General features: G+C 36.5%; 1 protein-coding gene across 7 annotated transcripts in view; it reads left to right on the top strand.

Moving 5' to 3' along the window:
- MINDY2 (MINDY lysine 48 deubiquitinase 2) overlaps nucleotides 1-14,450 on the top strand; it is a 115,376-nt gene that overhangs the window by 21,487 nt on the left and 79,439 nt on the right. For all 7 annotated transcript variants that reach the window (XR_016391396.1, XR_016391391.1, XR_016391389.1 and 4 more), the window contains exons 3-4: nucleotides 3,942-4,006; nucleotides 13,001-13,159. Coding sequence is in view for 3 of the 7 variants with exons in the window: in XM_089904686.1 (XP_089760812.1) it covers nucleotides 3,942-4,006; nucleotides 13,001-13,159 (224 nt within the window). In the remaining 4 variants the exon portion in view is untranslated. The remainder of the gene's footprint in view (nucleotides 1-3,941; nucleotides 4,007-13,000; nucleotides 13,160-14,450) is intronic.

Genomic DNA, 14,450 nt, shown 5'->3' with positions numbered 1-14,450 from the left:
AATCACTTGGTACTTAAGGCATTTATTACATTTTACACTCTATTATACCTTATTGTTATTTTATTCTGTTTCCTGTATGTTCTTTGCCCAACCAAATTATTAGTTTTTTAAGGGAAACACTCATTTCCAAACACGTTAACCTGTTGCTAAACACGGAATAGACTCAATAAATACTGTTTTTTAAAAAATGTTTTATTTATTTATTTATTTGGCTGCGTCAGGTCTTAGTTGCAGCACGCAGGATCTTCGTTGTGGCATGTGGGATTTTTTTTTGCAGCGCACGGGCTCTTCACTGTGGCGCGCGGGCTCCAGGGCATGCAGGCTCAGTAGTTGGCAGCGTGTGAGCTCTCTAGTTGTGGCACGTGGGCTCCAGAGCCCATGGGCTCAGTAGTTGCAGCATAAGCGCTCTCTAGTTGTGGTGCGTGGACTCTAGAGTGTGCAGGCTCAGTAGTCGCGGCGTGTGGTTTTAGTTGCCCCACAGCATGTGGGATCTTAGTTCCCCGACCAGGGATTGAACCTGCATCCCCTTCATTGGAAGGCAGATTCTTAACCACTGGACCACCAGGGAAGTCCCTCAATAAATATTTTTGATTGAAGTAGTATTGTTGACCAATTTTGTTATAAAGGTTAGATAAGCTAGACAGAATTCTTAAGAGATGATTTATTTAGATATCTAAAACTGAAAGATGCTCCCTTAAAAACTCAAAATCAGTCTTTTAAAAATATCTAATTCTCTATTACAAACTTTCCTAAAAATACAGATGTCTACTGCTTCATATCACCCCAAAATTTAGTCACTTAGAACAATGAACGTTTATTATCACACAGTATCTGTAGGTCAGGAATCTGGGTGTGGCTAAGTGACTCTGGCTTAAGGTCTCTCATGAGGTTGCAGTCAGTGTGTCAGTTGGGGCTGCAGTCTTATCTCCAGGCCCAACTGAGGAAGATCTGCTTCCAAGCTTACTCACTTGGTTGTTGGCAGGATTCAGTTCCTCACAGGTTGTTGGACTGAGGTTCTCAGTTCCTCATTGACTGTGGCTCTCTGTGGCTCTCTCTCTAGAGGCTCCCTTCAATTCCTTGCCGTGGGCATCTCCAAAAGGCAGCTCAGAACATGGCAGGTGGCATTCCTCAGAGTGAGCAAATGAGAAAGCACCATAACAAACGACACAATATTTTCTTTTATAATTTTGTAAGTGACATTTCATTAATTCTGTTGTATTTGATTCACTAGAAGTGAATCCAGTCCACACTCAAGGGAAGGTGATTATACAAAGGTATGAATGCCAGGCTGTAGGGCTCATTGAGGTCCATCAAAGAGGCTGCCTCCCTTAGTCAGGCCATTCTTCTCTTGTCTGAAGATCTTTTCTGACCTCAGGAAAAGAGGAGTTGCTTATTTGAGTCTTTCCCAATAATTATTCTATTCTTAGCACCTAAGCTTTAATCTATGATAGCATATCTAGGGTCATTTAGTATTGAATTATGTAATGTTCTGCATCCTGACCCTATTAAAGTTGTAGGAAAGCATACACTACAGTCTTTTATCAGGATAAATACAGAGCTTAAATGAGATATAGGATACCAGTATAGCAAATATGTTCTCAATTATTTGAATAAATAATGTATAAAATTTACTCAAAGCGTAGTTTTCAGTTAAATGCTATATTAAAACCTCAACATGTAATATACAATGTGCCATGTATAGTAAGGATTCAAAAATATTTGTTAAATACACTTGCTTATATATTTCTGTGAATGAATTAATTTAGTGATTTAGAATTCCTGTGCCTATGGTGGAATAAAATTGTTATCAGTTAGATTTTGCCATCTTAAAGTTCTAAATAAAAGCAAAAATAATAATATATTGATGTTCGTAGGAATTCCTTTATTATCAGAGTTGGAGAGATTAAAAGAATACTTTTTTAAAAACTTATTTATTTATTTATCTTTGGCTGCATTGGGTCTTCGTTGCTGCACGCAGCTTTTGCTAGTTGTAGCAAGCAGGGGCTAATCTTTGTTGTGGTGCATGGGCTTCTCATTTGCGGTGGCTTCTCTTGTTGCAGAGCACAGGCTCTAAGCGTATGGGCTTCAGTAGTTGTGGCTCGTTGGCTTAGTAGTTGTGGCTCACGGGCTCTAGAGCGCAGGCTCAGTAGTTGTGGCGCATGGGCTTAGTTGCTCCTTGGCATGTGGGATCTTCCCGGACCAGGGCTCGATCCCATGTCCCCTGCACTGGCAGGCGGATTCTTAACCACTGTGCCACTAGGGAAGTCCCTAAAAGAATACTTGATGCAGTCTTTAGAAGTTTATTTTGAATTTGAAAATAAAAGTTAATAAAACAATTTATCAACTTAATGATTTGGGAGGCTGGCTGAGAAGTTAGTTCCATGTATCACTGTTTATATCAAATTAATTCCAGATAAATTAAAGATTTAAACGTAAAAAAAGACAAACATAAAATTACATGAAGAAAGTATATGTGAATGTTTGTATACTCTGAAGAGGTGAAAATCTTTCTAACATGACATCAAACCCATCAAACCCAGAAGCTATAATAGAAGAATTTGACTATACTGAAATTAAATATTTCTGTATGGTGAAAAGTAGGCAAAAAACATCACCATAAAGTCAGAAGCCATTATGGGAAAAAAAAAATTTACCATGTATAACAGGAAATGTTCTAATTCCTCTAACTGAAAAAGAGCTTTTATGTGGTTCAATAAAAAAAAAAATGATACTTGGATAGGCAGGCAATTCAAAGAAAAGTATATATAATTAATACATAGCTAAAAAGGCAAAACATGGATAAAAAGTTACTGCATATATTAAAATGATGCTACATATATTTAAAAGGTATCACGTATACTAAAAGTCATTTATAGGGGCTTCCCTGGTAGCACAGTGGTTAAGAATCCGCCTGCCAATGCAGGGGACACGGGTTCCAGGGAACACGGGTTCGAGCCCTGGGCTGGGAAGATCCCACATGCCGTGGAGCAACTAAGCCCACGTGCCACAACTACTGAGCCTGCACTCTAGAGGCCGCGAGTCACAACCACTGAGCCCGTATGCCACAACTAATGAAGCCTGCACGCCTAGAGCCTGTGCTCTGCAACAAGAGAAGCCACCACAATAAGGAGGCCGCGCACCACAACGAAGAGCAGCCCCCGCTTGCTGCAACTGGAGGAAGCCCGTGTATAGCAACAAAGACCCAATGCAGCCAAAAATAAATAAGTAAATAAATTTATTTTTTTAAAAGTCATTTATATATTAAAATGGTGATACCAAGTGAAAATACATGTATAAAAATATATCAATTTCGGGGAAGTATAGTTGCTTTACAATATTATATTAGTTTCAGGCGTACAGCATAGTGATTCAGTATTTTTACAGATTATACTCCATTAAAAGCTATTATAAGATAATGGCTATAATTCCCTGTGCTATACAATATATTCTTGTTGCTTATCTACTTTATACATAGTAGTTTGTATCTCAATTCCATACCCCTTTCTTGCCTCCCTCTCTCCCCTCTCCTCACCGGTAACCACTAAGATACCAATTTTTTAAATGCAAAAAAAAATGTTTGCTTACTTCTAAGAATGACAAACATTTAGAAGACTGATGACACCCATTCTTGGAAAGGTATTGGGGTAATAGTTATCTTGCTGATAGCAGTGAAACTTGGTAAAAACCTTTTAGAGCTTTATTGTAGTGACATGGAAAGATGCTTAAATATAAAGAGGAGGAAAAAGAAAGTTCAAAACAGGATGTACACTGAAAAAAATATGTGAGACCTTAGCTAACAGTTAACATTGATTTTCTCTGAATGGGGGGGGGTAAATATTTTATGTTACCTATTGCTACAATTTATAATTAAAATATATTACCTTTGTAATTAGATAAAAAGTAATATTTTTAAAAGGCAACTTTACCATTTCTTTTTACAGGCGATTACATGCTTGATACAAAGCCAAAAGAAATTTCAGAAATTCAACGTTTAAACTATGAGCAGGTAATAGATACAATTTTTGTTATATTAAGATAGTTAATTTTTACTTACGGATATATCCATTGGTCTCTATCAGTGGCCTTTCTTTTTTTTTTTGAATTTTTGAATTTTATTTATTTTTTTATACAGCAGGTTCTTATTAGTTATCTATTTTATACATATTAGTGTATATATGTCAATCCCAATCTCCCAATTCATCACACCACCACCCCACCACCACCCCACCACCACTTTCCCCCCTTGGTGTCCATACGTTTGTTCTCTACATCTGTGTCTCTATTTCTGCCTTATAAACCAGTTCATCTGTACCATTTTTATAGGTTCCACATATATGCATTAATATACGATATTTGTTTTTCTCTTTCCGACTTACTTCACTCTGTATGACAATCTCTAGATCCATCCATGTCTCTACAAATGACCCAATTTTGTTCCTTTTTATGGCTGGGTAATATTCCATTGTATATATATATATACCACATCTTCTTTATCCGTTCGTCTGTCAATGGGCATTTAGGTTGCTTCCATGACCTGGCTATTGTAAATAGTGCTGCAGTGAACATTGGGGTGCATGTGTCTTTTGAATTATGGTTTTCTCAGGGTATATGCCCAGTAGTGGGATTGCTGGGTCATATGGTAATTCTAATTTTAGTTTTTTAAGGAACCTCCATACTGTTCTCCAAAGGGGCTGTATCAATTTATATTCCCACCAACAGTATAAGAGGGTTCCCTTTTCTCCACACCCTCTCCAGCATTTGTTGTATGTAGATTTTCTGTTGATGCCCATTCTAATTGGTGTGAGGTGATACCTCATTGTAGTTTTAATTTGCATTTCTCTAATAATTAGTGATGTTGAGCAGCTTTTTATGTGCTTCTTGGCCATCTGTATGTCTTCTTTGGAGAAATCTCTATTTAGGTCTTCTGCCCATTTTTTGATTGGGTTGTTTGTTTTTTTAATATTGAGCTACATGAGCTGTTTATATATTTTGGAGATTAATCCTTTGTCCGTTGATTCGTTTGCAAATATTTTCTCCCATGCTGAAGGTTGTCTTTTTGTCTTGTTTGTGGTTTGCTTTGCTTTACAAAGCTCTTAAGTCTTATTAGGTCTTATTTTATTTCCATTACTCTAGGAGGTGGATCAAAAAAGATCTTGCTGTGATTTATGTCAAAGAGTGTTCTTCCTATGTTTTCCTCTAAGACTTTTATAGTGTCTGGCCTTACATTTAGGTCTTTAATCCATTTTGAGTTTATTTTTGTGTATGGTGTTAGGGAGTGTTCTAATTTCATTCTTTTACATGTAGCTGTCCAGTTTTCCCAACACCACTTATTGAAGAGACTGTCTTTTCTCCATTGTACATCCTGGCTTGCTTTGTCGTAGATTAGTTGACCATAGGTACGTGGGTTTATCTTTGGGCTTTCTGTCCTGTTCCATTGATCTATATTTCTGTTTTTGTGCCAGTACCATATTGTCTTGATTATTGTAGCTTTGTAGTAGAGTCTGAATTCAGGGAGTCTGATTCCTCCAGCTCCACTTTTTTCCCTCAAGACTGCTTTGGCTATTCGGGGTCTTTTGTGTCTCCATACAAATTTTAATACTTTTTGTTCTAGTTCTGTAAAAAATGCCATTGGTGATTTGATAGGGATTGCATTGAATCTGTAGATTGCTTTGGGTAGTATAGTTATTTTAACAATATTGATTCTTCCAGTCCAAGAACATGGTATATCTCTCCATCTGTTTGTGTCATCTTTTTTAAAAGAATTTTTTTTTATATATCAGGTTCTTATTGGTTATCCATTTTATACATATTAGTGTATGTATGTCAATCCCAGCTGCTTTTGCTGCATCCCATAGGTTTTGGATCATCATGTTTTCATTGTAATTTGTCTGTAGATATTTTTTGATTTCCTCTTTAATTTCTTCAGTGATCTCTTAGTTATTTAGTAACGTATTGTTTACCCTCCATGTGTTTGTGTTTTTTATGGTTTCTTTTGCTGTAATTGATTTCTAATCTCATAGCATTGTGGTCGGAAAAGATGCTTGATATGATTTCAGTTTTCTTAAATTTACCAGGGCTTGATTTGTGACCCACAATGTGATGTATCCTGGAGAATGTTCCATGTGTACTTGAGAAGAAAGTGTAATATGCTATTTTTGGAAAGAATGTCCTATAAATATCAATTAAATCTATATGGTCCATTGTGTCATTTAAAGCTTGTGTTTCCTTATTAATTTTCTGTTGGGATGATCTGTCCATTGGTGTAAGTGAGGTGTTAAAAGTCCCCCACTATTGTTGTGTTACTGTCGATTTCCTCTTTTATAGCTGTTAGCAGTTGCCTTATGTATTGAGGTGCTCCTGTGTTGGGTGCATATATATTTACAATTGTTATATCTTCTTCTCGGATTGATCCCTTGATCATTATGTAGTATCCTTCCTTGTCCCTTGTAACATTCTTTATTTTAAAGTCTATTTTATCTGATATAAGTATTGCTACTCCAGCTTTCTTTTGATTTCCATTTGCATGGAATATGTTTTTCCATCCCCTCACTTTGAGTCTGTATGTGTTCCTAGGTCTGAAGTGGGTCTCTTGTAGACAGCATATATATGGGTCTTGTTTTTGTATACATTCAGCGAGCCTGTGTCTTTTGGTTGGAGCATTTAATCCATTCATGTTTAAGGTAATTATTGATATCTATGCTCCTTTACCATTTTCTTAATTGTTTCGGGTTTGTTTTTGTAGGTCGTTTTCTTCTCTTGTGTTTCCCACTTAGAGAAGTTCCTTTAGCATTTGTTGTAGAGCTGGTTTGGTGGTGCTGAATTCTCCTAGCTTTTGCTTGTCTGTAAAGCTTTTGATTTCTCCACTGATTCTGGATGTGATCCTTGCCAAATAGAGTAATCTTGGTTGTATGTTCTTCCCTTTCATCACTTTAAATATATTGTGCCACTCCCTTCTGGCTTGTGGAGTTTCTGCTGAGAAATTAGCTGTTAACCTTATGGGAGTTCCCTTGTATGTTATTTGTCCTTTTTCCCTCGTTGCTTTCAATAATTTTTCTTTGTCTTTAATTTTTGTCAATTTGATTACTATGTGTGTCGGCGGGTTTCTCCTTGGGTTTATCCTGCCTGGAACTGTCTGCACTTCCTGTACTTGGATGGCTATTTCCTTTCCCATGTTAGGGAAGTTTTTGACTATAATCTCTTCACATATTTTCTTGGGTCCTTTCTCTCTCTCTTCTCCTTCTGGGACCCCTATAATGCAAATGTTGTTGCATTCAGTGTTGTCCCAGAGGTCCCGTAGGCTGTCTTCATTTCTTTTCATTCTTTTTTCTTTATTCTGTTCCACGGCAGTGAATTCCACCATTCTGTCTTCCAGGTCACTTATCCATTCTTCTGCCTCAGTTATTCTGCTGTTGATTCCTTCTAGTGTATTTTTTGTTTCAGTTATTGTATTGTTCATCTCTGTTTGTTCTTTAATTCTTCTAGGCTTTTGTTAAACATTTCTTGCATCTTCTCGATCTTTGCCTCCATTCTTTTCCCGAGGTCCTGGATCATCCACTATCATTATTCTGAATTCTTTTTCTGGAAGGTTGCCTTTCTCCACTTCATTTAGTTGTTTTTCTGGGGTTTTATCTTGTTCCTTCATCTGGTACAAAGTCCTCTGTCTTTTCATTTTGTCTGTCTTTCTGTGAATGTGGTTTTCCTTCCACAGGCTGCAGAATTGTAGTTCTTCTTGCTCTGCTGTCTGCTGTCTCGTGGATGAGGCTATCTAAGAGGCTTGTGCAAGCTTCCTGATGGGAGGGACTGGTGGTAGGTAGAGCTGGGTGTTGCTCTGGTGGGCAGAGCTCAGTAAAACTTTAATCGGCTTGTCCGCTGATGGGTTGGGCTGGGTTCCCTCCCTGTTGGTTGTTTGGCCTGAGGCGACCCAGCACTGGAGCCTACCCGGCTCTTTGGTGGGGCTAATGGCAGACTCTGGGAGGGCTCACGCCAAGGAGTACTTCCCAGAACTTCTGTTTCCAGTGTCCCTGTCCCCACAGTAAGCGACATCCACCCCCTGCCTCTGCAGGAGACCCTCCAACACTAGCAGGTAGGTCTGGTTCAGTCTCCCCGGGGTCACTGCTCCTTCCCTTGGGTCCCGATGTGCGCACTACTTTGTGTGTGCCCTCCAAGAGTGGAGTCTCTGTTTCCCCTGTCCTGTCAAAGTCCTGCAATCAAATCCCACTAGCCTTCAAAGCCTGATTCTCTAGGAATTCCTCCTCCTGTTGCTGGACCCCCAGGTTGGGAAGCCTGACGTGGGGCTCAGAACCTTCACTGCAGTGGGTGGACTTCTGTGATATAAGTGTTCTCCAGTTTGTGAGTCACCCACCCAGCAGTTATGGGATTTGATTTTATTGTGATTGTACCCCTCCTACCATCTCATTGTGGCTTCTCCTTTGTCTTTGGATGTGGGGTATCTTTTTTGGTGAGTTCCAGTGTCTTCCTGTCCATGATTGTTCAGCAGTTGGTTGTGATTCCGGTGCTCTCGCAAGAGGGAGTCTCAGTGGATTTTTGGGCATATTCTTTGTTTTCTCTTTTTACACCCTTTTAAAAATGTAAAAAACATTCTTAGCTCACAGCCTTATTTGACCCACAGGCCGTACTTTGCTGATCTGTCTTTTATGTGAATCTATATGCAATGTAGAATGAAACATAGATATCATTCTACACACCTATGTAGAATGATAACTTGGTATTTTCCTTGAAAAAATTGACTTCCAAGTGAATTTGTTATTGATTTATCTTTCCTCATTTGTGTACATTTTACAATTAAATTATATGTAGGAAACAGTTCAGCAAATGATGTCTGGGGTATGTCATTAGGACTAAATCTGCTGTTTCATAGTTTCAATGTGTCTACATTGCTTGGCACGTTCTTTAGAGATACTATTCTGTAATATAGGAGGGGACCACTGGGCTCAAAATTATTGGAGCTGTAAGAAAGCAAGCATAGCTTCATTTTCTTCAGTATTCTTCCTTTGTTTGACAATGGAAGGCAAGAAGAAATCAGGTTCTTACAGTGGAAGAAGTATCAGGCAGGGAAGAAACAGATATCATTGGAACCTTTATGTTTACTTTCAAAGTAACCCTTACTACATACTTTCACCAGTATCCAAATGGCAAAAAGAAAACAAAATTCATTTTGGTATTGCAAAATTTCTTGAATTTGAATATTCAAATAATCTAGTCCTAATAAAATGGAAAAGTGAGTATGTTGCATTGCATCACTGTGTAAGGTAGGAAATCCATAGCTAAAGCCAAATAGTATGCTAAATCATTTAAATTCTATTGGAATTTGTAGCATAAAGCAAGGATTTCTAAACATTTCTCACAATGGAAACTTCTTTTCAAATGAAATCTTAGGCTAACCTTCAATATATAAAACCAGTAAATATTTTATAAGTGTAAAGTATTATGGTTAAATTTATATCATTTACCAAATTTGTATCATTTCTTATTGAAATCAGCAAGGCTATTATGATTAATACAAAAACTTGAAATTAGAAATTATGGATCATAGTTGCAGTTTCACATTAACCTCAAAATTCATTTTACTTCTGTTGCACAGTCTTGAGAAAATCTTTTTTATTTATTGATTCATTTTTTAACATCTTTATTTGAAGTATAATTGCTTTACGATGTTGTGTTAGTCTCTGCTGTATAACAAAGTGAATCAGCTCTATGTATACATATATCCCCATATCCCCTCCCTCTTGCATCTCCCTCCCACCCTCCCTATCCCACCGTTCTAGGTGGTCACAAAGCACCAAGCTGATCTCCCTGTGCTATGCAGCTGCTTCCCACTAGCTATCTATTTTACATTTGGTAGTGTATATATGTCCATGCCACTCTCTCACTTCGTCCCAGCTTACCCTTCCCCCTCCCCATGTCCTCAAGTGCATTCTCTACGTCTGCCTCTTTATTCCTGTCCTGCCCCTAGGTTCATCAAAACCATTTTTTTTTATTCCATATATATGTGTTAGCATACGGTATTTGTTTTTTGAGAAAATCTTGAGTGATGAGTATTTGCAGATGATATCAGCACTTTGTTTCAAGTCTGTTTTGCAGTCTCAGGATATGTTTCCATTAAGGTGATCTAGACTCTTGAAAAATGATTGGAAGTAAAGTTTTGCTTCAAAGTTGAAACAGACACTAACAACCACTTGCATTTCTTATAAACATGTTAGACAGAAAGTACCCTGCATTTAAAATAAGCTCTAAAACTATTTATAAGGTATTGTGATTGCATTACCATTAGTTTTGAGAATAGTATGTACCAAGCTGATAAGACTGAGTCTAAGCTGGTGCTTAATGTTCCACAGGTGTGATGTAACAATGTTCTTTTTGTATAGTTTTGTGTGAGCAGAAATGTTTAAGCCTAAATTTTAGAAAGACCAATGCAGAGCTGCAGTCTTCCTAATTAAAAACCCTTTTACCAGAAATCATAATATAAACAAAGAGCATATTTCTTTCAGTTTTGCTTAATGATGACAACACAAGAAAATACTGTGTGTGTGTGTGTGTTTATGACAGGTTTTTATATGACTGCAAATATATTTTTTAAATATATCTTGTATTTAACTTTAAAATTTCACCACGTTAACAGTACCTTTAAGAAAAATTCTAAGAAGCAGTTGAACTACTGGCTTAAAGGAGTAGTAATCCTTTCTTGTAAGCACCCATTTGGATTCAAGAACAAGATGGCAAAATACTCTTTTTAAGTCTTTGTTTATAAATTTGTTTATTTTTATCAGTTTTATTTATGGATATTATTAATTGTATTAACTTAGTTATTTTAACATTTTATAATCTATTAAAAATGTAGAAGATACATAAAGGTATAAGCTTGAGTCCAGGAGCTGTTAGAAATTATACTTCCCCCTGAAGGAAACTGGATGACTGGCAACTAAGAATTTAACAAATAGCAGAAAAAAATCAGTAGTATCAGTGGTAGAACTATAATCCTACAGTGGCTCATTATTGTTACTATTTTCTCACATTCATCATTGTTATGGCTTTAGGAAAAGTTTTAAAACACTGAAAGGAAAAAAATGTGAGCTGATTGTTTTCAAGGGCTCAACTTTTAGGAAGACTGAGAAAATATATTGTTTTGGGGGAATATAGTTATTAGAGGTGAAACTGACAAAATCCAAAGAGTATATAACAGTGTTATCCTGTTATAAATTCTTCATTCATAAATTTAAAACATTTGAATAATTTGTTTTCAGTCTGTGTAGTCTCTTAGCATGGAATTTTATAAGTTAATTGGTAAAACAGAACTTTGTTATTATGACCTAAATTTGTCCATCTGAGATTTCAGTGAGAGTCCCTAATTTTAATATAAAAGGATTTATTTCATGTTCACCCTTTCTACTATAAGCCCTCCAGTAGGCTATAGTCTGCTCCTGTTTTATATCTTTAGTGTGTAGCACAGTGTCTGATTAACAGTAGGGATTCAATAAAATTTTATCAAATTTTATATATTGGTTTTTATTTGTTCCATCAAATATACCCTCTAAATTATGTCCATATTTAATATATTAAAACGTTTAGAAAAACATGTTTTAAAATAGTCTTCATTACACACTTACATGACCGTGTTTATTGAGAAAACTGTTGTGGACAGAACGACTCTTTAATTTGACCAACAAGTCTTTGTGATCCAGCCTTTATCTCAGACTTCATCTCCCACCATTTACATTGATACATAATTATTACCCAAAGTCCATAGTTTACATTAGGGTTCACTCTTGGTGTTTATACTTTCTTTGGGTTTTGAGAAATGTATAATGACATGTATCCACCTTTATAGTATCCTACAGAATAGTTTTCACTGCCGTAAAAGTCCTCAGTGCTGTGCCAGTACATCCCTCCCTCCTCCTGACCCCTGGCAACCACTGATCTTTTTACTGTCTCCATCGTTTTGCCTTTTCCCACTGTGTCATTTGGAATCATACAATATATTTCAGATTGGCTTCTTTCACTTAGTAATGTACATGTAAATTTTCTCCATGTCTGTTCATGGCTTGATAGCTCATTTCTTTTTCTTTCTTTTTTTTAAATTGTTAAAAAACATAATATAAAATTTACTCTCTTAACCATCTTTAAGTGTATAGTTTTGTCGTGTTAACTGTATTTATATTCTTGTATAACATCTCTAGGACATTTTCATCTTGTAAAACTAAAATTCTATACTCATTGAAGAACTCTCCAGATTTCCCTCCCTCCAGCTCCTGACAACTACCATTCTACTTTCTATTTCCATGATTTTGACTACTCTAGATATCTCACATAAGTGGAGTCATACAGTATTTGTTCTTTTGCAGCAGCTTATTTCACTCAGCATAATGTCCTCAAGTTTCATCCATGTTGTAGCATGTAATAGTATTTCCTTCTTTATTTTTTTAAGGCTGAATAATATTCCATTGTATATGTACACTATGTTCCCTTTATCCATTTATCTGTTAATGGACATTTGAGCTGCTTCCACCTCTTGGCTGTTGTGAATAATGCTGCAATGAATATGGGTGTACACATATCTCTTCAAGACGGTGCTTTAAATTCTTTCAGTTCTTTTAGGAATATACCTAGAAGTGGAAGAGGCCTTGCTCTTTGACTAGAAATTTTGTCTTTGGACTTCCTGGTCTAAAAATAGGTCCCTCACCCCTCTCACTCAGTACATCCTTATCCTGTTCAATTTTTCTTACTAATACTTGACTTTATAATTTATGTATTTGTCTCTCATAGTAGAATGTTAGTTCCATGAGATTAGGAACTTTGTTTTATCCACTATTTTATCATTAGAACTCATACTAGTGCCTTGCACATAGTAGGTACTTAATAATAAAAATTGAAGGGATGAATAAATTGGATAAAATGGAAAATTTGTAGTAAATGTGCCTGCATTTAAATATCTTTTTTGTTGTTGTTTGATTTTCATTTTTTCTCTTCCCCTTTCTATTTTCAGAATATGAGTGATGCTATGGCAGTACTGCACAAACTACAGACAGGCTTGGATGTAAATGTAAAATTCACTGGTGTTCGAGTGTTTGAATATACACCAGAATGCATAGTATTTGATCTTCTTGATATTCCTTTGTACCATGGATGGCTAGTGGACCCTCAGGTAAGTAGAAAATCTTAAATTATATGAACACAAATATAGTAAAAATCTATTAATTTGGCAAATTAATCTAGATTTATATTTTCTGATACTTATGTTTTTGTGCTTTTACATGAAATTAGCCATATTGTGAGGTTAAGAGCACAGTCCTCCAGACTGCTAAATCTGCCTAAGACTTCTGACTATAATTTCATGGAGTTAGAGGCCAACTACAAAGCTGAGTCCACATCCTCATCAACACTTGTTATTGTCTATCTTTTTGATTACAGCCATCCTAGTAGGTGTAAAGTTGTATCTCATTGTGGATTGTTTGCATTTCTCTAATGACTAATGATGTTGATCATCTTTTCATGTGCTTATGAGCCATTTGTATATCTTCTTTAGAGAAATATCTGCAGATCTCTTGCCCATTTTTAATTGGGCTATTTGTCTTTTTGTTACTGGGTTCTAAGAGTTCTTTGTATACTTATAATATATAAAGTATGTAAGTATAGAGTATATAGTTTTAGTGCTTAATTTAGGAGTATGATCCATTTTGAGTTGATTTGTATATATAGTTTGGGGAAGGGATCCAACGTTATTCTTCTGCATGTGGATATTCACTTATACCAGCCCCATTTGTTGAAAAGGTTATTCTTCCCCCCAGTGAATTGTCTTGGCAGTCAGAGTGATCTTTGTGAAATAAACCCTCCCCTTTATCCCTGCGCCCTACCCTTTTCCTTAAAAGCCTCCAGTGTAACTAAAATAAGATACAAAATCTTTTTTTTTTTTTTTTTACTTTTTATTGGCGTATAGTTGACTTACAATGTTGTGTTGGTTTCAGGTGTAAAGCAAAGTGAATCAGTTATACATGTACATATATCCACTCTTTTTAGATTCTTTTCCCATATAGGCCATTAGAGAGTACTGAGTAGAGTTCCCTGTGCTATACAGTAGGTTCTTATTAGTTATCTATTTTATATATAGTAGTGTGTATATGTCAATCCCAATCTCCCAATTTAACCCTCCCCCCACTTTGGCCCCTGGTAACCATAAGTCTGTTTTCTACATCTGTGACTCTGTTTCTGTTTATTTTAAATTTTATTATTTATTTATTTTTGGCTGTGTTGGGTCTTCATTACTGTGTGTGGGCTTTCTCTAGTTGTGGCAAGTGGGGGCTACTCTCTGTTCCCACACGCGGGCTTCTCATTGCAGTGGCTTCTCTTGTTGCGGAGCACGGGCTGTAGGCGTGCAGGCTTCAGTAGCACGCAGGCCCTAGAGCACGCAGGCTTCAGTAGTTGCGGTGCATGGGCTC

The sequence above is a fragment of the Delphinapterus leucas genome, chromosome 2 (genome assembly GCF_059928025.1).
Source record: "Delphinapterus leucas isolate spDelLeu-1000000601 "Yukka" chromosome 2, BTC_Dleu_Yukka2, whole genome shotgun sequence".
In the NCBI taxonomy this organism is placed as follows: domain Eukaryota; kingdom Metazoa; phylum Chordata; class Mammalia; order Artiodactyla; family Monodontidae; genus Delphinapterus; species Delphinapterus leucas.
Note: the sequence above shows the minus strand (reverse complement) of the source record. Positions and strands in the feature narration are given on the sequence as shown.